Source organism: Schistocerca americana, chromosome 5, assembly GCF_021461395.2.
Source record: "Schistocerca americana isolate TAMUIC-IGC-003095 chromosome 5, iqSchAmer2.1, whole genome shotgun sequence".
Taxonomy (NCBI): Eukaryota; Metazoa; Arthropoda; class Insecta; order Orthoptera; family Acrididae; genus Schistocerca; species Schistocerca americana.
In genome coordinates, this window is record NC_060123.1 from 243,430,485 (window position 1) to 243,456,883 (window position 26,399).

The 26,399-nt window shown below is 39.9% G+C and overlaps 1 protein-coding gene across 2 annotated transcripts in view; it reads right to left on the minus strand.

Moving 5' to 3' along the window:
• The window catches only part of LOC124615708 (titin-like), a 108,638-nt gene that overhangs the window by 63,489 nt on the left and 18,750 nt on the right, over positions 1 to 26,399 (minus strand). For both annotated transcript variants that reach the window (XM_047143752.1, XM_047143753.1), the window contains one exon: positions 11,059 to 11,156. In XM_047143752.1, the coding sequence (XP_046999708.1) occupies positions 11,059 to 11,156 (98 nt within the window). The remainder of the gene's footprint in view (positions 1 to 11,058; positions 11,157 to 26,399) is intronic.

Genomic DNA, 26,399 nt, shown 5'->3' on the forward strand with positions numbered 1-26,399 from the left:
ATATTCCTGCATCTGTTATATAGTTTCTGGAAAGATTTATACTTCCGCAAATCTAATCCTTTTATTTCTATAAAGAGGAGTTACTTTTAACTTATTGCCAGTCAATGGGAGTTATTTGCTGTGCAGGAGATTTGTTAGGCAAGAAAGTAGGTAATTTTGCAACACAGTAAATGAGAAATATCCAAACACAAATTCTGTCAGGTGTTGCTCATTTATTTTGAACTTCTTTCATTTCCCTGTCCAAACTGAGTTACAGCAGTACTTTCTTCCTGGGTATTTGTGAATTTAAAAGTGAAATTAAATATTATAACTTTCATTTTCTGTGGCTCTGAAATGATCAAGATGTAACTGAATGGAGTTTCTGACCATTTATATCACAATACAAAGAACCAGACTTCATTTATCAATTTATATTTATCCATCCAAGTATCATCCAATAGTGGCAAAAAGTTTGACACATAATACAATGAAAATAAATAACTCACAGATATTTTCTGACGGATCACTTGCAAAAGTGTAATTCACAGTATCAAATTCCGTCTGACACCAAATAACTAACAGATTAACAATGAACAGCCAATGTATAACTAACATAACGTTAAGCCCTTTTTCTTACAGCAGTAAAACTGTTACCATTATCGATCTTTAATTTTTCCTGGTTAAAAATACACTTTCTTTGGGAAATTTTTTTTCCTATGGTACGTGACAATATAGTATTCCTCAGAGCTATAAAATTCATCAATACTTTACTATTCATTCAAAGGTTTTATACACCAGCACTGAACTCATGGCATTTTAAGAGAAAAAAGAAAGGAGCGTTTTTGAAAGATCTTTGATACATTTAAATCTCCACAAAGCACATTTTCGTATCAGGAAAATATAAATACAAATTCCACCAAATAACAGCAGGGTAGCTTCCTATCTACTGAAATGAAGATTGCATCGTGTTTTTCTCAGCCAATGACAGCACACATTCAGAGTATAGGCTACTAGGTCGCACACATTTATTTGGCCCTCTCTGTGACCGACAGAAATTGGCTGCTGCTCTGGAATGTTTAAATCATTGCCAGATTTAGCTACACACCAATATAATTTTATTCTTGCAGAAGGTTAATAAAAATGGAAAAAAGTTAAGTAATAGAACAAAGCTTGCAACTCTGCAATATCGAGGAATTCAAAATAGAATCTGAAGTAAAACAAAAACACCTCAGAATTAAAGGAGTATAAAAACTTATGCCGTGTATCAGAAACCAAGATCTTTGTGTGTGTGTGTGTGTGTGTGTGTGTGTGTGTGTGAAGTTAAAATACACCAACAAGACATGGATGTAGAAAGTAGGTCACGACAGAGATTTCAGGAGGGGGGAGTTTAAGGTAACTGCTAACCACAACCCCATTAATGAACAACTAAAACAACCAGCTGCCAATACAAAGTACACTGACCTCCATAGAAATTACCTAGGATAGAGACTAACAGTGTAATTTAATAGTGGTCACCAAACTTTGAACATTATTACTGTAGTAACAGTTGACATATCTTCTCAAAACAATTAGAAACCACCTGAGAGAAAAGATTTGTCTTAATTTTCTCTCTCAATGAATAATAATGAGCCACAGATTGAGAAAATACTTTCCACTCAATAAATCTCCAACATTCTCAACAAAAACGAAAAATGATGTATAATGCTATCTAAGAGTGTCCGTCGGCTACATGAAAATGCATAAAAAATGATTCAACAGGTTATGTGCCATTAGAATTAATTGTCTTAATTAAATCCTTTCATGCCCAAAACCACAACCCATTTTCCACAATTTAGTTATAATTAAACTTTCACTACTTGAGCCAATATAGACTGAAAAACGATTTACAGTATGGAATGACTTTAGACTGTGCACTGTAGGATTTGTATTTTAATAGTGCTAGTGTCTTGACTTGCTGTTAGGCATCGGTACTGGCACAGTAACATATGCTTGAAACATATCATCAATATGCATCACAGTTTCAGACAATCAGCATGGGTTTGCACAAGGTGAGCAGGGCTTTACTCGTAAATCTGTTTTTATCAAAATAACAGCAATAGTGCTGCTGCTCTTCAAGAGTATCAACACATTAAAGGAATACAGAGAGGTCCTCCATCCACACGGTGGTTGTAGAGTACGACTGACATTCAAAATAACTGGCAATTGGGGAATCTCTAGTAGGAGAGGACAATGGCCAAATGTACCACAAATTGTTGGAGAAGTATTGTTGCCATGACTGAGTATGCTGGATACAATGTGTGATCTTCAGGCAGTGCAACAGCTGTGTCACCAAAGCTGAACATTCTATGGTCCACTGTTAGTAGCATTTTTCAAACAATTGTAAGGTGGTATCTGTGCAAATTTCGCATTACTCACCAACTTTTGCAACATGAAGGAGACACTCGAGTAGACTTTGCTCTTACATTTCTTGCAATGGTTGAAGTTCATAAAGTGTGGCCTTGGAACATTGCATAGTGCTGATGCACACTTTATGCTCACTGGGTCAGTGAACACAATTGTCACATTTGGGGATAGTCACTGCCAACAAATATTCATGACGTTTGCCTGCATAATGAACTTTACACTGTGTGGCGCATCTTCACAGACAGTTCATGATTGGTCCGTTTTTCTTTGAGGAACTTTGACCCAAGGGAACAAGGATATACGGTGTGAACAGCACACATTATTGTGATTTGATTTGCCAACATGTGATTCCTGCTCTATGGAAAGAGAGAGGTGCTTTGGACTCAAAATGTTTAGATGCATGTTCAAGCTTCACCTCACACTGCTCATAAGGCTATATGGTTACTCCATAACATTTGGAGAAAACTGAATCATTGGCTTACAGTTCCGAACTGTGTAGCCACCAAGATTACCAGATTTGAACGTGTGCGATTTCTGGTTGTGGGATTACCTAAAGGACAGGGTTTGTCAACAGGACACTAATACACATTGAAAGCTGGAGGGAGGGAGGGGGGAGGGAGGGAGGAAGAGGGGAGGAAGAGGAGAGGGAGGGGGGAGGGAGGGAGGAAGAGGGGAGGAAGAGGAGAGGGAGGGGGGAGGGAGGGGGAAGGGAGGGGGGAGGGGTGAGGGAGGGAGGAAGGAAGGAAGGAAGGAAGGGGTGAGGAAGGGGGAGGGAGGGAGGGAGGGAGGAAGGGGGAGGGAGGGAGGGAGGGAGAGAGGAAGGGAGGGAGGAAGGGGGGAGGGAGGAAGGGGGGGAGGAAGGAAGGGGGGGAGGAAGGAAGGGGGGAGGAAGGAAGGGGGGAGGAAGGAAGGGGGGAGGAAGGAAGGGGGGGAGGAAGGAAGGGGGGGAGGAAGGAAGGGGGGGAGGAAGGAAGGGGGGGAGGAAGGAAGGGGGGAGGAAGGAAGGGGGGAGGAAGGAAGGGGGGAGGAAGGAAGGGGGGGAGGAAGGAAGGGGGGGAGGAAGGAAGGGGGGGAGGAAGGAAGGGGGGGAGGAAGGAAGGGGGGAGGAAGGAAGGGGGGAGGAAGGAAGGGGGGGAGGAAGGAAGGGGGAGGAAGGAAGGGGGGGAGGAAGGAAGGGGGGAGGAAGGAAGGGGGAGAGGGAGGGAGGAAGGAAGGGGGGAGAGAGGAAGGAAGGAAGGGGGGAGAGAGGAAGGAAGGAAGGGGGGAGAGAGGAAGGAAGGAAGGGGGGAGAGAGGAAGGAAGGAAGGGGGGAGAGAGGAAGGAAGGAAGGGGGGTGGGAGGAAGGAAGGAAGGGGGGTGGGAGGAAGGAAGGAAGGGGGGGTGGGAGGAAGGAAGGAAGGGGGGGTGGGAGGAAGGAAGGAAGGGGGGGGTGGGAGGAAGGAAGGAAGGGGGGGTGGGAGGAAGGAAGGAAGGGGGGGTGGGAGGAAGGAAGGAAGGGGGGGTGGGAGGAAGGAAGGAAGGGGGGGTGGGAGGAAGGAAGGAAGGGGGGGTGGGAGGAAGGAAGGAAGGGGGGGTGGGAGGAAGGAAGGAAGGGGGGGTGGGAGGAAGGAAGGAAGGGGGGGTGGGAGGAAGGAAGGAAGGGGGGGTGGGAGGAAGGAAGGAAGGGGGGGTGGGAGGAAGGAAGGAAGGGGGGGTGGGAGGAAGGGGGGAGGGAGGAAGGGGGAGGAAGGAAGGGGGGAGGGAGGAAGGGGGGAGGGAGGAAGGGGGGAGGGAGGAAGGAAGGGGGGAGGGAGGAAGGGGGGAGGGAGGAAGGAAGGGGGGAGGGAGGAAGGGGGGAGGGAGGAAGGAAGGGGGGAGGGAGGAAGGGGGGAGGGAGGAAGGAAGGGGGGAGGGAGGGGGAGGAAGGGGAGGAGTATAGGCACCATGTTAAAGTAACTAAATGGAGAGAGAATGCTGGTTCTAGTCACCCAAATGTGAGGTAGCTAACTTCAGTCTTACTGGTTAAAGACACTGCCACGAGATACGACTAGAAATTCAAAGGAAAGTGATGGATCTATTTCCTAAACATATCAAAAGGAAAATTTGGGACAACTACTGTTATGAGGTATAATTGCTAGCTATTAGTTACGTCTAGGAGGCAAAATATTTAGTACTGCTAGCAGACATACACAAACCACACTGTCCTTGCTGCAAGAACTTTTAGTTCTTGCTCAGGAACGAGAAAGGGAGAAGTTGGGGAACATTAAACAGGAAGAAGAGGCCACTCACAGCTGAAGATGAGAGGAACTACATGTTGTGAGAACAAGTAGTCTGTAAAAGTGTTGGACATAGGTCAGAGGCAGATATGACGACAACAACAACCTTCATCCATTAGGACGTAGTGTCCTTCCACTATTGACAACACTATCAGCTGAATGCATAGTCTGTTCCTCAAAATTCTTTTACTTCTCATTACATAAACATTGTAAATAATAAAGTACTTTACTGACAAAATCTGAGCATCAACACATTACTAGGTCATTGTGGTGGTGAAAATCATGGCCACTAGTATGAACAGATTGCAATACAGTACAATAAACGGTGGGCCTTAGAAAGTGAAATGAAGTTTATTTCAGTCCACAACTACCAAACTATGTTCGTGTAAAAGTTTTCTTGCAACCTGTTACTAAATTTTACTACCCTATAAAGCTCTAGAGAGCACATATTTCTCATGTTATAACATTTTCTACCACAGATTAGGTTCAGTAGTTTAAAAATGTTCATCTGGTGCGAGCAGTTTGTAGGAATTCTCTGCAAGTAAGTTTCTTCACTGCAAACTGATGTACCTCTGGTAAGACTAGTATATAGGTCTAAATTGTGTTTCGGTTTCTCCTTTTAATAGCTCCATTTTTAAACAACTGAAACTTGTAGACGCAGTCTTGGTAAAAAATTTATTTGTACTGATAACTGCTTTTATTACATCAAGAAATATGCAGTAAAATTATTTTTAGCCAAGACTTAATATGAACATTAGCTTGATAAACTGCAGCTGTTCACACTATTTCACTTCAGAGATACATATTTTAATTTTTCTGGAAATAGCAGACCCACAGCTACACTTTACTGTTTTTATTTTATTTACTGAATTAGTTTAAAATGACACAAAAGTAAGCAGCTGAAATAAGATTTCAGTACCAGACAAACTGAGTAAGAATCAGCCACATAAGGAAAGAAATAAACATATTGAACGGCAGAAACAAAACAGATGACTACAAAAGAGAATGATCAGTGATAGACTACCGTACAAGGAAAGAAATTTTAACACAGTAGGCTGAAGTAGTCTGGGATGACATATTTCTTTCCTTGAGACTAGTTTTAGGGCCACAACAGCTCCATTCTCAAGAACTCATTCTTGTGCTCACTCAACCTATAACCTAACATCATAACTGGGCAGTGATTTGGGGAGAAACTAGAGAGCATGCCACTGATGACTCACTCTTAATGTTAGAACAAGCATTGCTCTGACTATGTTTACAATTTATATAAAGAAAGCAACCAGAAGGAAATTTAAATGCCAGGAAACCATTTTTGCATGCAACCAGTGTCAGAACACACGATTCCCACTATTTTTAAATGAATAATGAATGAATCAACATTTCACTGATACTGAAAACTGACAAGAATTTAAAAAAGAAATTCCTGAACACATTTCTAGTGAACACCTTTGTAAGGGAATGAGACCTGTGCCATGGGAGATCTGGAAAAGAAGATAACTAGAGGCATTTGTAACATGGCACTCAGGATGCTGTTGATTACCAAATGGACACTTTGTATAAAATTGGTTGGTACTTGAAAGAATAAGTGGGGAGGAAGTAAATGGTTCTGACAAGAAGCAACAGGTTAGTTTGCATATCCAGGAATCAGTAACTTTGTGCAGGTTGGAGCAGCAGAGTGAAAACTGTAGTCATGCAGAGATCTGAAGAAACTGAACACGTTGTGGAATATGTAAGGTGTGGATTATCGTATTTACTCGAATCTAAGCTGCACTTGAATCTAAGCCGCATCTGAAAAATGAGACTCACTAATCAAGGAAAAAAATTTTCCCGAATCTAAGCCGCACCTGAATTTTGAGACTTTAAATTCAATGTGAGAGAAAAGTTTTAAGCCACGCCTTCAAATCGGAATAAAGTTGGTCCATTGTAACATGAGAGACAATTTAGGTCGAATGGATTAAGATACAGCTACAAGTAGTTTGGCTCGAGTCTTAAGATAAGCAGTTAAGCTTTACCAGGTAGCCATTGCTATGTTTCAGGCGCTCCGCCCGGGTACCCTTCCTTTTACACGTGCTTCGTCTGGTTTGAATTAATTGCTTATTTTGCTTTGATCTGATAAGTGCCATTCTCTTTGCTGTAGGTGTTTACGTCACTCGAAGCTGAAAATGCATTATTGTACTGCGTGATGCATTATTTATCTCATTCTGGTAATGAGTGTTTACGACCTGTTGCCGTTCACGGCATGCCTTGCTTTTGTGAACACTCCCGCCGCATACAATAAAAGAGAGAGAGGAATTGTATCATTAGTGAAACAATGGCAAGAGACTGCTATTTGTTGTTACTTACACTGCTGCTTTCTTTGATAATGATCAACAAAAACCAAATAATGGACTGCATATGATAGAAAAAGTTCTGAACGAGAGTTTAGCGAAAATTTTTCTCCGTCTGAAAATCTTTGCAGACGCCTCTTTAGTACATTACATTCTGCACAGAAATTAGAGTCATCTTAGATTTAAAAATCTAGTCAGTTGCCGTGCTTCATTTCTGACAGTATCACTACTCAACATAAGAATAATACAAATATAAACATGAGATGATATGTATATTCTCCCGAGTTTGCTGTTGTCTCACTCTAGTTTCGTAGTTTATTAGGCAGACACAATTTAAATGAGATAGCAGCAAACACAAAAGAATACATGGCATTCACGATTCATGAAAGTTCCTATTAGCAACAATCTCTTGTCACAGGTAGGAAAAAATTCAGAACAACATATTGACATACATCCCAAACAGTCTTGCCAGTCAGATTTTCGTAGTAGATTTTTAGTGATGACTTCAAATGCAGAGTGTGTGGTTGTCTTCAGTCCGTAGACTGGTTTGATGCAGCTCTCCACGCTTTTCTATCCTGTGCATTGCAGAGTAGCAACACTTATAACATAAGAATGAAAATAAGTTAGAAATTAGACGCTGAAATTTAAAACAAAATTTTATTAGGTTTGTAATACATATTATACGAAATGTTTAAAATATCAGTCATGATTCTGAATCACTATCGCCTGATTCTCTGTTGCTAATTTCTTCATACAGAGCATCATCCTCCGTACCATCTAATGCATTGGATATCGAACCTTTTTTAAATGCTTGTCGCACACTCTGATTTGGAACAGACTTCCATGCATCATAAATCCATTGGCACACTTGCGACAAACTTTCACGTTTTACACGTCCTGTTGGTGTCAGCTGTCTGTTGCTTTTCGAAAGCCAGTCTGTGTACATGCGTTTAAGCTTCTCATCTTCTACCCTCCCCCCCTCTTTTTTTTTTACTGACGCAGAGGTATTGGCGCCAGTATTTATTGTTGTGCCTGCATATCACGCCTGTGTAGCGCTACATATATTCGACATCAGAAGTTAGTTGTGGCGGCACCTACCAACATTTTTCAGAACTTCCGCTTACTTTGCACTCGATTCTAAGCCGCAGGCAGTTTTTTTTGGATTACAAAAACGGGGAAAATAAAAAATTGTGGCTTAGACTCGAGTAAATACGGTACATGTAGAGGCAAAACAACGGAACTAAAAATTGGATGAAAGGAAATGGCTCGATCCAATAAAAATTCTGATTTACTTTTAAAAACTGAACCTCCTTTGAGATAGATGTTAAAGGGAAAGATTAACAATATTTAAATTACCCACTGCCTATTCCCTTAGTGGTTATAGTTCAACTGGAGCTTCAGAGCCTCTGAGGAGATCAGAGGACACAACAGAAAGTTAGAGTAATACACAAAAGTCTAAATGTAATTCCAGACAACTTTACGAAACAGAACCGGAATTTTGACTGAATTTTAAAGGTTCTTCGTCAGAACACTGCTACCTGCCTTATGATCAAGTCACAATGTAAGAGCTTATAAGAGTAGGAGAAGTACAGTACTGTCAATATGAACTTGCCATCAACTGTGATTAATAGCATCTAGCAATATGACCGGAAGATCCACCCTCCCTGTGACTACCCCTTACCAACATCCATAACATCCCAAAAAAAAAAAAAAAAAAAAAAAAAAAAAAAAAAAAAAAAAAAAAAAAAAAAAAAGGATGTGAGACAGAAGAGCAAGTCTATCAACCATTACATACCACGAGTCTAACTTTTCAGACTGTTGATATAATGGAAGGAAACATTCCACGTGGGAAAAAATATATATAAAAACAAAGATGAGGTGACTTACCGAACAAAAGCGCTGGCAGGTCGATAGACACACAAACAAACACAAACACACACACAAAATTCAAGCTTTCGCAACAAACTGTTGCCTCATCAGGAAAGAGGGAAGGAGAGGGAAAGACGAAAGGATGTGGGTTTTAAGGGAGAGGGTAAGGAGTCATTCCAATCCCGGGAGCGGAAAGACTTACCTTAGGGGGAAAAAAGGACAGGTATACACTCGCACACACGCACATATCCATCCATACATACAGACACAAGCAGACATATTTAAAGACCAAATATGTCTGCTTGTGTCTGTATGTATGGATGGATATGTGCGTGTGTGCGAGTGTATACCTGTCCTTTTTTCCCCCTAAGGTAAGTCTTTCCGCTCCCGGGATTGGAATGACTCCTTACCCTCTCCCTTAAAACCCACATCCTTTCGTCTTTCCCTCTCCTTCCCTCTTTCCTGATGAGGCAACAGTTTGTTGCGAAAGCTTGAATTTTGTGTGTGTGTTTGTGTTTGTTTGTGTGTCTATCGACCTGCCAGCGCTTTTGTTCGGTAAGTCACCTCATCTTTGTTTTTATATATATTTTCAGACTGTTGATTATACAACTATTACGAATATTTACAGCTCAATATAAATCAATCTGAATGGCTACTAAAGGGTCTACAGAGGCCACCTTGATGAAGTAAGAAGCTTGTAGTGGTGTGTGTCTTCAAACCAAAGTAATTAAGTAATAATGATCTCCTCCTCATACTTCCTTCATTTCCCTCCATTACCAAATTGACTATTCCTTTATACCTCAGTAGGACTTTCTAACATGAATGTGTGTGCCAATTTCCAATTTCATACAGGTTTTTAACAGTCTTTGGGGCCAAAGGTTGAAAATGGTGTGCTCCACTGATACACACACCCAGTCAGAACAATAAGCCATGTGAATAACCAAACTAAGTCACTAGTAAATACAAGACGATTTCCAGTAGAAATTCTTGTTTCAGTAGTAGCAAAAGGGAGAAAATCTACCTTAAATACATGGTTCATAACTACTAATTAACTTATCTGCACCTATTAATGATGTAACCTTACTTCCACTAACAATACTTCAGTAGCAATATTGCTTGTTCCCTTTCTGTTATCAATGAAGAGGTAGTTCTCTGCACAACTGATTTATCATCCTTCCTTCAATCTCTCTGTCTTATGCTAACATATTCCTACTTTTGAAACAAGACCTCTCACCTCATTGTCATAGTTTGACAACTTGGTTTAATATAATTCAATAGAGCAGCTAGTACAGATAAGCTTCATGAAACCAATCTGATTCAAATCATTTCATAACTTCAGGTTTTCAACCTCCTCACTTTATCTTATCTTACTTCATAAATTATCTCATGTAATGAGAAAAGAAACTTCCTTATAAATTTGGCATGCCACTTCCTTATATAAAACCCACAAATGCAACATGAATGGAAGAAATAGCTGATATGTTCTCGCTATTACATACAGAGAGGACACCTCAGCAAGGCAAATGTTTACATTATTCAGTAAAAATATACAGATAAATTCTAAGCTTGCAATGGAAATGGTTTCCATAAAGAACTTTTGAAGCTGAAGGGTATGAGAAAATCACCACAGGTCAAATGTGATACATTTGGTAACAAGTAAATGTACAATTTACTAAACTTAGTGCACAGCAACTGCTATAGGAAACCTCTTCCTTCTTTGATAAGCACAGTTACTTTTCATTAATAATGACACATTATACTTTTGGTTCGAATGCATTAAGAGTACTACAATCTGACAAAGTTCCACTGAGGAAACATCACTTTCTGCTAAATATTTTCACAAACTGTTGTCTGGATTATGGTCTGCCCTCAGAAGCTATTATGAATCTACAATTCATAAGCAACAATGAATCCCACAGATATTTGGTCTGAAGGAGTTTAAACATATCCTCCTTTGAAAGTGGCTCTCACTGACAGTATCCTCTTCTTTAACATTTTCAGATAATTTATCGCCATTAAGATCAATAATTGGTTTGTGATACGAGCAAATCTATTAAAAGCTGAACTTATTGCATTTGGATTCCAAAGATCATTTTTTGCTATGAAAAGAGATAGAGAAAAAACAAAAAACAAATTTCTAAATGAGCAATTTGAGAGCAGTAAACTGTTCACCTACAAAATACAGCAATTTTATGACTGCAAAGTATTAATGTTGTACAACTCACCTAGCAAGTCTTTGGACTTCCTCGTGACTTTTTATTCCTCCATCAGGTGACAACAGAACACTGAGGCAGCGGAGAAGCTGTAGCGGATCAATGCGTGGCTGCAAAAGAAAAGGAGAATTATAACCAAATAGAAATGTGCTGCTGCAACTATTAAACACATAACACATGTAACATTCCTGTCACTGCTGAAAAGGTTGGACTTGCCTTATTGCTATGAGGATGATCACTTATGAGAGTAATAAAAAAATGTCCCCATTTCAGTGTCTTATTTGTTGGCTTTTGTAATGCAAAGATTGGAAAAGAGAGAGTGTTATGAAATAAGGACTGAACAAATCACAGAAAACTGTTTGATGATTAACATTATGATCTACACTCATGCTCTTAAATTAAGAATAATTGCAAAAGGTGGTGCCACACAATGTAGCACTACACAAAACTGGTGCTAATAGCATAGACAAATAGGGAACATACACGACACAGATCTGTAAGTCCACGGCATTGGTGATAAGTTGAGAAAACCGTTCCAAAACACGTGCTACAAAATGCCACTGTTTCCTGAGCATGTACCCCGACATCAATAAAGGATATGATCACTATGCACAAGTACAAAGGCTGCACAACGGGTTGGCATACTCTGGATCAGGTGGTCGAGCAGCTGCTGGGGTATAGCCTCCCATTCTTGCACCAGTGCCTGTCAGAGCTCCAGAAGTGTCGTAGGGGTTTGAAGACACGCAGAGATACGTGGACTGAGAGAATCCCAGACGTGCTCTACGCAGTTTAGGTCTGGAGAACAGGCAGGCCACTCCATTCGCCCAATACCTTCTGTTTCAAGGTACTCCTCCACGATGGCAGCTCAGTGGGGCCATGCATTATCATCAATCAGGAGGAGGGTGGCACCCACTGCACCCCTGAAAAGGCGTACATACTGGTGCAAAATGATGTCCCAATACACCTGACCTGTTATAGTTCCTCTGTCAAAGATGTGTAGGGGTGTACGTGCACCAATCGTAATCCCACCCCACACCATCAAACCACGACCTCCATACAGGTCCATTTCAAGGACATTAAGGGGTATTTGGTTCCTGGTTCACGCCAGTTGAAAACTCGTTGAGAATCACTGTTCGGACTATACCTGGACTCGTCCATTAACATAACTTGCGACCACTGTTCCAATGACCATGTACTGTGTTCTTGACACCAGGATTTACGGGCTCTCCTGTGACCAGGGGTCAGTGGAATGCACCTTGCATGTCTCCGGGCAAATAAACCATGTCAGTTCAGTCGCCTGTAGACTGTGTGTCTGGAGACAACTGTTCTACTGGCTGCAGTAAGGTTCCGAGTAAGGCTACCTGCAGTACTCCGTGGCTGTCTGCAGGCACTGATAGTGAGATATCGGTTTTCTTGTGGTGTTTTACACTGTGAGCGTCCTGTACTGCAGCACATGGACACATTTCCTGTCTGCTAGAATCATTCCCATAATCTTGAGATCACACTTTGTGGCACACGGAGGGTCCGTGCTACGAACTGCTGTTTTTGACCAGCCTCCAGTCGCCCTAGTATTCTACCTCTCATAATGCCATCAATGTGTGTTCTTTCAGCCATTTTCAACACAGTCACCATTAGCACATCTGAAAACGTCTGCACACTTACTCGCTGCACCATACTCTGGCATGCACCAACACACCTCTGCGTATGTTGACTGCTGCCAGCACCACTGTGCGACAACCTCAGGACAAATCACCGCACGGTCATACCCCAAGGTGATTTAAACCTGAAAACTGCCCACCAGAGTGTTGTTTCACCATGTATCAGCATTATCCTTGATTTATGGGCATGAGTGTAGATGGCCACAAATCAAATTACACGAAGAAGGAAAGGAAGACTACAACCATCAAATTTGAAGTGGGCATCTAACTGTATGAAAACTGCTGCATGTCTGAATATTCAGAAAAACAAAAACAATATCAATCACACATAGCTAATGTAATATGGTCAATCATTATGACTGTAACTTGCACATTCCATGGGGACATTAAATGGTGTAACTACAAAGAAATTACCAAAATCAAGGACGAATGCAAGTACAGTATTCGTGACAAAAGTGTTTCAGTTATTTTGCAGACAAAAAGCAACAGACACATGAGACATGGCTGTTCATCAAGATACTTTTTTTAACTACTGTATAGAGGTGTTGTCGTAGCTTAGTATCAGCATAAAAAATATGGTGCCCAGGTGCCAGAGTTCCAAATCTCCTGAGAAACTATGGTTCTACTCCTTTTTAAATGGGGATGTATTCACTTTATAATCTGATTCAAATCGGCTGCCATTAAACATTGAAGGCACGATAGTGTGGCATTATTGTGTTATATACTGTCTGCAGGCAGCCACCACATTGCTCCACCCTCTGCCAGGGTAGCAAATCACCAAGTCTCTTGCCTCCTACAAGAATTGCAGGAATAATACAACACTCACGTACTGTATAAATTCCTTTAGCACCTCTATGCATATAAAAAATCTGTTCTTAATCTTTATTAGAGCTGAGGCTGGAGACACTTTATTTGGGATTTTTGCCCATTCTCATTTTTATTTATCTATTATAATATTTAAAAGATTGGTTGAAAACAAAAGACAATGTAATCTATTTACACTGCCTGTACAATATAGTCAAAATTTATTTTTCAATACCCGATTTTCATCCTTTTGGATGGTTATCATTATATAAACATTTAAAAGGAATTCTTTCACCAAGGATGAAATAACACGTATGAAGATTTCAACAAAAGGTTTTGTAAATAAAATTAAAGTCAAGAAAAATGAGTGATGTTTACATCTGCAATAACATGAATGAAAAGATAAAATGCAAAGGAAAAACATTACCATACATAAAAATAATTCAAATCACATGGACACAAATGGGGGAAGAAAAGAAAGAAAATTTAAGTACAAACTGAAATCTGAAATCAGTTAAGTTCAGATAACTGAAATGATGCATTACAGCATTAGAAATGAACAACTTTTATTAAATAACAGAATTAAAATAACGATCATGAGGATGGAGGGTGGGGGTGGGCTCGACGGAATGTGCCAGGACTCGAACCGAACCAACAATTGTTTTGAAATTAGTGATACTGTCAAGGGTCTAGTCGAACACAAGACACTGAAATTCTTTTTTGGCGATCACCCGCACACTAAGTTCAATAGATGTAGAGTGGTACCTGAGACCCTAAACCTACACTACCATATAGGTGGTTTCAAAAAATCCCTCTCATCTCCGTTGACCCCTCCTTGTTAGATGAGAACTTGCAGATACAATACTTTGCACACTGGAAGTGGAAAAACAGTGGAATCCAACAACACCAGACTTCCACTGACGTATTTGAGGCAGGAGCAATTCAAAATGCTCGCTGTCAAATGCCAACATGGAAAGCAGGACTATAAAGACCACAGAGTGAACTTCGGAATGAATCCTTTAGCCTTCATTAATGTACTGATTAGGTGAAACTACTATAGAAAACCGAGGCCTCACTAAGCCTTAACATGCGGGTTTTGCAGACATACTATCACATCAAAGAGTGTACTATGATAAGAACTTACATGATGTGTGTGGCATTCAATATTATATATCCCTCAGGTAGCCTCCAATCAACTGTTTCAGGTCATGTAGCTTGTTTGGAAATTTTCACTAGTCAGTACATTCCACTTGACAAGTTTCTGCATGTATAACTGGCTGTGACAGTGTTTTGTGTAGACACGCTAAGAAACAACAGCTCTTCACAACTAAATACGGCCTTGCAAAGATGTAATGTCAGGACTAGGATTGTGGTGCTTCCAAGAGTTGGGCATTGGGGGCATAACATGCCACCTCGTATCACAGATGTGGATAAGAGTGTTGCAGGGAATTAGATAACTGTAGGATCCCAGATACACTACCATTTGTGGAAATTGCAACACCAAGAAGGAAACACATGAATTCAATTTATTAATAACACAGGTTAGACACATGACGAGTAACAAATTATTACCCTTTCAAATCTGTACATGTCCTCTGAGCCTTACTTTTCAATATGTTGTGTGGCCACCATGCACTGCAATTAAAACTGCAATAGGCCATGGCATTGAATCAATAAGGTTCTGAATATGTTACTGTGACACTAGTTACTGGAGGACAGTGACGCATCAGGTACTGACCAACCACATCCCAGACATTTTCGAATGGCGACATGTCTGGCAAACGCGCACACCAGGGAAGCAATGTTACTCGTCACTTTTCGAAGAGGGCCTGTACATTCTTCGCAATATTTAGCCAGGCACTGTCCTGTAGAAATGTGGCCTGTGGAGATGCCTGAAGGAGGAGTACCTCAGGCTCCACAACTTCTGTTAGGTACCAGTTGCTGTTCATAGTGCCTGCAAAACGTACAAGGTGAGATTGGTTGTTGTAACCAATGGCGTCCCAAACCATCACACCTGGCATTTGTCCACTATGCTGCTCCACAATGCAGCCCTCCAGGTTGCGCTCGCCATGGTACCACCAGACATGTATGCGCCCATCAGTATAGGACATGTTGAATTGGGACTCATCCGAAAAAAATTACATGTTGCCACTCACCACCCTCGTGAAGTGTTCATGTGCCCATTGCAGTCAGAGGAGCTTGTTGCTTCTGGACAATGGAAGCCAACATAATGGCATGTGAACAACCAGTCCAACCTGCAGCAGATGGCAACAAACTGTCGATACAGACAAGTTCACACCTGTTGCAGCACTCCAGCGACAAGCCAACATTGTGGATGACGCTGTATGGTCCGTAATGGCCATGCGGACAAGATGACAGTCATCCCGTGCTGTGGCCATGTTCCGTGGTACAGTTCCTGCTCTCTGCTGTCTACAACCTTCCTTTATCCACTGCTTCCACACACACATCAATGTCGTAGCAGCACGCCTGTGCGAGCCGAATGTCACGGTATGACAACCCCGTTTCTCAGAGACCGAAAAATCTGCCCCGTTCGAACTCGCTCACATGCCAATATGGCTCCCTTTGACATTGGCGAGACATACTGGCACTCACTGTATTGTTTCCACCTTGTGTGCAGCTCTGTACTGACTACACTACGAGCAACACCGACCCTGTTGGACCGACACGAGCGGGCTCTGCTTGGCCTACGTGTACCCCATCTCATGCAAAATTTATCACGTATTGCTTCCACACCCGTTGCCACTCTCTTCAAGGGTGGCGCTACTCGGGTAATTGCTTCTTGGTTTAGCACTTTTCACAAACGGCAGTGTAGTTGTTTGTGGCATTTTGCAATAAGACAAAGAAGCTGTGTTTGTTGAAATCTCATGGGAGGTAATACCATGTAGTTCCAACCTAATACCATTTCCGTGGGATCATGTGACACTATTAAGCAGTAGCTGAAGGACATCACTGGCTTTGTGAATGGCCTCATGACAGGATGTTATTTATAAATACCACAAAATATTATTAAGTATTTACCAGGTATAACTAAAACTAAGTCTGGAAACACGTAATCTTCAGTAATGGACCTGCATTTTCTCCAACTGAAGCCGGACTGCTCCATGTAGGCCTCAAGGAGCCAAACTCAGTTTTTGTAATGCCTCTACCTCAGCACGATGCTCTAATGTTCATGTCACTGGATGGGGACATGTATCACCTGTGAGACTGTAATGCTTGCTGTATTGATACTATCACCAGAATTGATAGGTAACTTCACAGAATGTCCAATGTTACCTTCATTAGGGAGTGATATCCATTATATGCGATTAAATTGCAGCACTGTCAATCCTCCACACAGGAAACTATGACGTAGAACTGATTTGTTGGCCTACAGAGGCACATTACTTAGGACCGACTATATAAAGCATTTCACCTTAGATTAACACAGAAAATGATCTCAGATCATTTGCAGATTGTATCACTGTAAAGTAGGACAAACTTTGGCAAAAATTCGTGGATTGAAGTTGGGTTCAGAATGTAATCGTCAGTTCAGATGCAGTCACATTGCAAAACAATTTTATTTTGTGCAGGTACAAATGAAATAACAAAGAAATTGTTATAAACATGTAAATGTCACTACACCACTCCTACACTGCTGAACCTCAAAATGTATTTTTCAATCTTAAGGTTACGTAAAGGAAATTATCAGCTATGTATATTATAAATGCAGACAATAGTTGAACCCATAACAATACTTTGAGACATCTCATTATTTGACAGACACTCAGTGGCATAGTAAGAAAGGAAAATTCGAACATCTGCCATGAACAGTGAAGTACGTGCATTTTGACACCATTACTTAAATACACTCTCTCAGCTCGAGTAGCAGTAACTACACAACGTGTTTTAATTTTTTTTAACTACCGAAAATGTGCATAAGCTTCTATGAGTACTATGCCAACACTGATAAATGATGCATAAGTTAAGTACAAAGCAAGTTCTTTAACAATGTGTTTCAGAGATTGCTCGTGGTGGAGTTTCAGTAGCTTAAGAGGCTGCCATCTAGCTTACAGTGCAGGGTGTCACAGGTTCAAACCTAGGTCAGTTCCTGGATTTTTTTTTCTCCATTTGATACTAGTATCTTTATTGGGCTAATCATAAAGATTATTGTAACAACACACTGTTTTAAAACCGCTCTACTTTTCATTTTCCAAATGTTCTGCACCACTGTAGTGGGCAGCATTCTGTGTACCTACATGGTGTGAATTATACTGTTTCCTTTCGTCCAATGTGTCTACTGACAATGACAAAGGACAAACCTATTTTTGGCATCAAACAATCTATTTTTTGGAATTAAATGAAAAATAATTTAAGCTGATGATTTACTGATTATTAGCTGTTGACAGCACAGAACGCTGAGAAAGTATCTGCCAAAAACAAGCAGAAGAATCCAGCCACTGACTCCCATGCACATGCTACTTTTAACATTATGATTTTACGCCACGGGAAGCTTTTAGGTGGTGGCTGCCAATTCACTTAAAACAGATGTAGCAACAGCTTGCATAGCTGTGCACATGGTATCAGCCTGCACTGCCTCACTGAAGAAAGAATTAATTGAAATGCCCATGGGCAAAAATGACGTGAGAAAACCCAGTGTTATTTTACCATACACCAGCAGTTTGTTTACCTGGTGATGTAAGCACTATTGACTGTTCTCTTATCCCCATAGAACCCCCTGGTTGAAAAAAGTGAATAGACATTTAGGAATCATTACCGATAGTTTTCGTTAAAAGTTCAAGCAATCCCAGATGCTAGCTTAATTAAAGCATATTAAAATGTGCACAAGGCACCACACACACCAAAGGGACGAAAATCTGCCCATGAAGAAATTTCAATACCAACAAAAAAGGAAAACAACAAAACAGGTGTCACAACGTAATGACTGGAATTTATAAACAATTTATTAGCATTAAGACAGTTACACATATTGCTTGTTGGTCATAGTAATTTTATCAGTTTTTTGTTTGTTTGCGTTCTATTGTCTTTATGCTCAACCAATACGATTTCTAGGAATAAATCTTTATTGTCATGACACCTTTGATTATAAATACTATGTAGCTACAATGTACAATTAATGTCTGCATTCAAAGTGAGATAACAGCATCAATAGTAAATTTTAGCAGTATTGTCAAGGATGTTTCGTGCTAGTTTAGATCAATGATGAACCACCTCCAGTTGATCCAATTTTAGTTTTATACAATTGAGCCGAGTCCTGAACAGAGTTCAATTTCGAAACAAATGTCAAAATTCACCTCCAGTCAGCAATGTTTATACAATAAGCCCTTGAATTGCATAGTAAAGGTATCAGTTGAGGTAAGAAACACAGGCTATAAGTAGTAGCTTTGTTTTCCCACATCAGCCTCTTTGGTTACGTCATGGCAGGAAAGTTTGCACTGAATAGGATTATTCGTTAATCATATAGTATCATCATGAAATCACACAATGTAGCTCCCAGTAGTGGTGCCTTAACTAAATACAAACCTGCAGTTAACAGGAGACCTTTTAAAATCCAAAATTATTTCTTAAACCTAACAGTGCAGCACCAAAACAATTTGGATCTTAATACAGATAACAGGTGAGTCTCTTGTGGCGTAATGGTGCAAAAATATTTTTCTTACTTTGAGTACTGATGTATCAATGCATGCAGGTCAAGTTGGTAACAACCACAGGATGTTCTCCACCTCACATAAAACCACTTATTTTCTCTTATGTAAATATCTTTGGTATCTATCCCTAGTTACAAACATGGCAGATGAATGAGAGAAAAACTGTTGCATGTACTTTACAGATTTATTATGAAGCCTTCAATTAAGACACACAAAAGTTTTTATGCAACAATGGAAAAAAACAGTAATGAGTACATAAAAAATTTAAACTGAATCGTACCATAAAGTTGAAATTTTTAAGCTACTCTTCAGCAGGCAACTATAATCTCTGCAGTCTCTCCTCACTGACCAACAATCTGACACGAACCAACAGCAATAATAGTCTATTGGATATTGTTTTACCACAATTAAATTAGAAAATATATGTGCTGTGTTGGAGAAAGACTGGTCATGTTGTTAAGGTAAATAGAATAGTTCAGTGTCTTATCACTAGGAAGCATCAGACAGCCCATATGCATAACAACCGAGTACATACAAGACACTGGGCTGTTCACATACTAATGTCATGGGTGTAACATGCATATTTCGAATAGATAAACTTTGCTGCCACTATGGTCACTGCCACAGACGAAAATAGACCACAGTACAGCAAATCACTCCCCATTCCAATGCAACATGTGAGCAGTCATGCCACTGAGAGCCCTGCCTCACTATGGGGTACAAATGTTAGCACTAAACTCATGTGCCTCTGCCCACAGCACAACAAAGGACACAGGGGCACTAGTAAACAGCCACACCCTATTCTTAAAAAAATTTAACTCTCATGTACAAAACAGCTTCAAACTTCTGATTGCATTACAAATTAGCTAGTGTGTTAAATATTTGAAGTGAGAAAAGTTTACAAAAGAGTTGAAATTATGGTTCAAGATTAATGGAATCCACTAAATGCTCTTATTAGGGAACACTGGATACATATAATCTGGGCAATTTGCCATCCATTTAAAACCAAAGATAGTTTTCACACACCTCCAATGTCATACAATGATATAATTTTTTTTCCTCTCTCTCTCTCTCTCTCTCTCTTTTTGTAAAGGTTTAAAATTACGTGTAAGGATTTTCAGATGTTTCTAAGTGCACTCTTTCTCAAATACAGGATGAATAAAGTCTAGGTAGTGTGTGCACTGTGAATTAAGCTGCCTCAAGATTTTATATAAAACACAGCTTCCGATGTTCATATGTGACATTGTATTAAACCTTTCATATAAAATTATATCTCTTAATGAGTAGATTATGACAGAACTTTAAATTCGGTCAGTCATTATATGAAATACTGAAAAATCAAAATTTTTGTTGCCCCTGGAAACCATTAAACAAACTGCAACTGGGTCCGTGCACCATGAACCAGGCTCGCAATTTAGCAATAGAGAGAGGAGCACCACCATTGGATACACAACATTTTGAAAAGGTGATCTGGACAGACGATTCACAGTACACCTTTGTACAAGTTGACAGCAGGATATAAGTAAGTGCAAAACCAATCGAGGCAACACATCTGCTAAAATTGCAAGAAGATGACATTTGGTGCGAGGACATGTTATACAGGCTTAAACTTAATAATTGATACATTAATAACCTCATCAGCAAATGGTACAGAAAAACTATCTGATCACAAACATTCATTTGTTGGCCTACAGCATTCCAAAGGTGACCTGTATTATCAGCAAGACAATGCAATGCGGTCTATCAGGTTACTTCATCTCAGTTGTAATGAGGATGGCTGGGACACATTTATGGGTGATGTTAAACCTGTTTCACAGTTTTGACCAACATCAGAGAGTTTGTGTTTTTAGATGATACTGATCAAGATGGCTTCCCATCTGTATTAGTGCCTTCTGGAGTTAATGACAATATGTCGCCACCATTCTATATCATCCTAGAGGGATGTGTGAGAATCAATTTAGAAATATGTCTAATAACAAAGACTACAATTTTTTTTGTAGTTCTGAGTTCTCTGACAAACTTGGTCTACTCTTTTTCTCTTCCAATGTTGAGAAGATTTTTTTTCATCTATATATGCCATTTTTATACAATTACTGGAAGCCATTATACAAGTCCAGATATCCCCCCCCCCCCCCCCCCCCCCCTCTCTCTCTCTCTCTCTCTCTCTCTCTCTCTCTCTCTCTCTCTCTCTCTCCATGCGTTGACCAATTTTTTCACACACACACACACACACACACATTCTGTATTTTCTCTGTCCATCCTTCTGATGTGATGTAGTGTCAAATTTCAAGCACTTCCAGTCTATTCATAATCCAAATCTGGCTTCTACAATGCCAATACTTAGTGATAAACTGCTTTGCCACTGCAATGAGTACAGACTTGTAGTCCTGTCACAAAGAATTCATACAGGAGAACACATCTTTTTGGTCACCCAATCCTCTCTGCACAATCAATGTACACATCAAACACATTTGCACCTACTGAACTAATACCTGCCTTGTTCATATTCTATTGTAATGTGATATTAAATAATCTTAGTTGAATACAAAAAACAACTTCATTCGTCACAATTTCAGCAGATTCTGCACAACTTATTTTGACTAGCAATCATGGTGCTGTGAACCGAAAAGTAACCATTCAGTCCAAAATCATCAGGTATTGCAACTGTTGATACTGTCACTGTAGAATGTTTCTCCTTGTTGACAGAACCACAACCTCGTCCCTGCTTGCATCACTTCATCACCATCAAAAAAAGTTTTGGCAACACATGAAATGTGGACGAGGCCGAGACGGAACAGTCTGCAGGACAGCTGATGACAGTGAAACCAATGTGTGTGCTTGTTACAGATGTCACTGTACTCATGTGCATTGTCACGTTGAAGGGAAAGATGACTGCAAATATATGGACGTGAAGAATAAAGATGTTTTGCTGTCATAGTACCAATATCTGTAGCGTGTTTGAAAATCAATGTTACAACCCCAATCATCCAGCAAACAGCAATTCCAGATGTGATACGTTTTATACTCCCTTTACACTACCAACCCAATTACACCTTCAAACAGCAACTTTAATTATTTATTCTACAATTACAAATCTACCAGTGTTTCCAGCTTACTCTAGTCATTTTACTGGCAGTAAAGTGTTAGTGTTGCTGTGTGATTCTGAAGCCTATTTTGCATTTAAAAAAAAAAACCATTAATAACAAAGTCCTCTTCCCACACTAGCTACATTTGAACCATTATGTTTTAGGTTTAGTCTCCCATGTGAACACTTCAAGGTACAGAAGACTGGAAGGGAAAGATTGACTACAAGCTACGCTTACCATACCAGACGATCATTCCTGTTGCTGGGAAGGTTCCTAAATTCTGGGAAAAATATTACTGTACAGCACCTACATATCAGCTTTTTGAAAGACATTTTACAAAACTGAGGATGGTTAAGGGAATGTGCGCTTTGAGACAGGCTGTGTACCTATCCCCCCCCCCCCCCCTTCGTCTCTCACGGCACACGCACCCAAAAATCAAATACAAGTTGGTCCAACTATAGACCATAACTTGAACTGGTACTAGTGTATGACGCACTACAAAATAACTTCTACCAGAAGCAAGACTGCCATTTGAAGAAACATAAGCTATATGAAAAAGCTTTTAGTTCCTCATTACGAGTTGCTAAAGACATAACTACACAGACAATGCAATCCCAGCTGTCTTAAAAAAGTTCACTTCAACACTATTAACATGGTATCATACCACATATTTAATTTCAAAGAGATAGAATTACCGAGACCAAAATGAGCAATTTCTCATCCACAGCATTTGTACGAGGAACTTACAAAATGTTTTTAATCACAGAATACAATTTCGAACAGCCAAAATGAAAGTAACACAACTTTATAGGAGTGTCAAAACAACAATGAAAATTTTCTTGCACAGTTGTGCACAGCAGTCATATTTCATTCATAACTGACAGGCAATGTATAATTCTCATATGAAAAAATATATGTTTCCTGTTGTACCTGTGAGGCTTAGAGAGACTGTCTGTCAAAGGAGAAACTAATAAAAGTTTGACTTCCGTTATCATATCTGCTGCCGCGAACGAAAAATCGTGCACATTCAGTTTATCAGCAATCTCTAACAATAATTCATTTCATCCGATTATCATAAGTATCGCAATAGTATCACTGAAGTTCTGTACATGCTAGAGACACACAAGACTAATGTATAAAGAGCCAAATGTTAAGCAGAGCAAGGAGTTCCACATAACTTCGATATCTGACATACATCACGACTAACTGACTATTACATTCTGGATCTTATCATTCACCGACAGGTATCACACGATTCAGGATACATGCAGTCACACTAAACTTCTTTATGCACAGGATAAGCTATTTGTTAAATTCTGTAATTTTGAGAAAAAATTTTTTTATTCTCAACAGAATATCTGACACGATCATTTACTTTGAAGTTTTAAACTATGCACCAGATTAGTATTCAAAGCTGGATCTTTCTCTTTCACAGGCAGTGCATTACCAATTATGCCATCTCATCATCCTCCTCTGACTGAACTGAAGCCCCAACACGTAGGAGCAGTTCTTAAGATGGTTAGGTTCTGTGACAATGCGGGCAGTAAGCTCAGACGGCCTAATTGGTAGCAAAGTGGCCAGGATCCAAGCTCAAGTTCTAATCCTGCAAAGTGAAGTTGCAAAGCTGTTTCTCAGAAATCATGGTTTTATCAAGATTGAATCATAATATGAGTCATTCATTTTCAAATTTCTATATTTTCCAAAGTATTACACGTAAGAATATTATTGATGCACGAATAAAACTGTAAATTCACTAAGTTTGCATCGTGCCCACCAGATGGCATTGCAAGTGTGGTGGCTTGACAAAATGGCAACAAAGCAAGAACAGATTTTTCATTTGTCAGAATAAGCAAATTGTTTATTTGCTACAACAGCGCAGTGTGCATTAAAAATATATCTTTTTTTAAATCAACAGTCCATGCAAGCCATCAACTGAATATCACAGCAACCTGCGAGGAAGATTTCGCAACAGTAGTTACATTTCATACTGTAACAGTTGCAGCTCGGCAACAATTAAAACCGGATTATTATGGCCGATGCCTTTAATTTTGCATCGTAATGGTGAAAATAAACATTTCACCTTCGAGGTATTCGCCCCCGGTAGCTGAGTGGTCAGCGCGACAGAACGTCAATCCTAAGGGCCCGGGTTCAATTCCCGGCTGGGTCGGAGATTTTGTTCGCTCAGGGATTGGGTGTTGTGTTGTACTAATCATCATTTCATCCCCATCGATGTGCAAGTCGCCAAAGTGGCGTCAAATCGAAAGACTTGCACTATGCGAACAGTCTACCTAACAGGAGGCCCTAGTGACAAGACATTTACATTTTTACCTCCAAGATGAGGTTCAGTGACAAAGTGATCTTCCATTTATCTAGAAAGATTGTCACAATGAGAGAGGGTGGTGACAGAGGGGTCCGAACCCTGTTTTTCATATCCTCTTATAAAATGAGCAGGCCTCGCAGAGAAAGAGAATTATATTCCTGTAGAGTATATGACAATTGACAACCAAGGCTCAAGAACACTTGCCCCCCCCCCCCCCCCACTCAATGAACTTTAAAAATAAGCAGTGTCCTGAAACAATATAGTATGTTATATGCACTTTCACTGCTGTATTTGAGTGTTTGGTGATTTTGTTTTACGGGCATTAGCATTAGGCTGTAGTCCACACCATATTTCTCTGATAATGCTGGAGATATCATCAGATGCCGTATCAACTCAGAAAGCAGTTATACTCTCATAAAAGCTCAGTAAGCTGAACTGTTTGGGTGTACAGATACTTAGAAAACCAACGTAAAGTCTAAAGAAAGCATATTCACACGGACGCACAATTTCACAAAAACTTCTACCACCATCCCAAAAAGCAAACTTGATAATATAAGAACTGACTTCAGAAGGATGAGCTACCCTGACAAACAAACAAATGGACGACTACATCCTGAAAGATCTGGAGATTATAGTGAAAAAAGAAAAACTAGAAAGTTCTCCTTCTCATAAAATCGGTCACAGATCACATCAACAGAACACTCTTAAGGCACAGTATGACATAGTGCTTAAACCTACAAGAAAGCTACACAAATATTTGAACACCATGGAGAACCTACAAAAGTCATTTGCCACAGCCAGGGTACATACAATCTCTTGCACATGCGTATGCAGGAACTACAACAAAAACAGCTTTAAGAGAAGAGGAGGAGGAGGATTGAAATCAGACAAGTAGTGGGTCTAAGTACTAAATAAATCATCATAACAAGTCGGCGCAACTACGCAATCTTAGGCAGCGGTCTGATGATTTCACAAACTGAACGATACCTGAAAATACATTAACAGTTCCATTTCCTCGGCTTTTAACTGCTTTCTGGGATGTTCTAGCCTTTTATGTCTCCTGCATTGGAAGATGAAAAATCAGACCGAAATAAGTCTTAGATCACGACCCAATGCTCATAAAAAAAAAGGCAAAATTGTAGTATTATTGTTATTCCTATTAAAAGAATTGGCAGAAATTAACTACTCACAACTATTTTACTTGTATGCCACTTGCAAGACTCTCACAAAATGAAGATGGAAAATGTGAACAACACGAAACGACAATTCACGCTTTTCATCCAATAAATAAATTGCTGCAACATCACCCCTGTTACAGGAAGTTTAACTTACGTGTCGTATGTTCCACTCAAATGTTAATGTTTGCTTATCTCCATGATGCTTAATAATGGAAAGACTGATGACACCATCTGTCCAAAACTACCAGAAGCTGTGTCTTACAAGCATTCAAAAGGAGTTGACAGATAAAAAACTTGAAGATCATGTTCTATTAAAGGATCATTTGACAAAAGAGTGTGTTCTGAATTCAGATGTTCTTCAGAAACTGACTGACAAACCTACAAGATGACAATTTCTGAAGTAGGTAGCCAAGAATCCAGGTAGCCAAGAACCCACTAACATTGCTTAAATTTATGATAAAAATAATGCCTTTTCTGTCAAGAAAATTTGAAGAGAACAATCAGATAAATGCCTACCAGAATTAGCCAAATATCCTCCAGTACAAAGAACAGCAAACATTCCATATGTGCAGCACGGCTTGGCCAGAAATGAAAGTAATAATTGTGAGCTCAAGATGGCCAAGTCTTTAGAAAAAGATAGC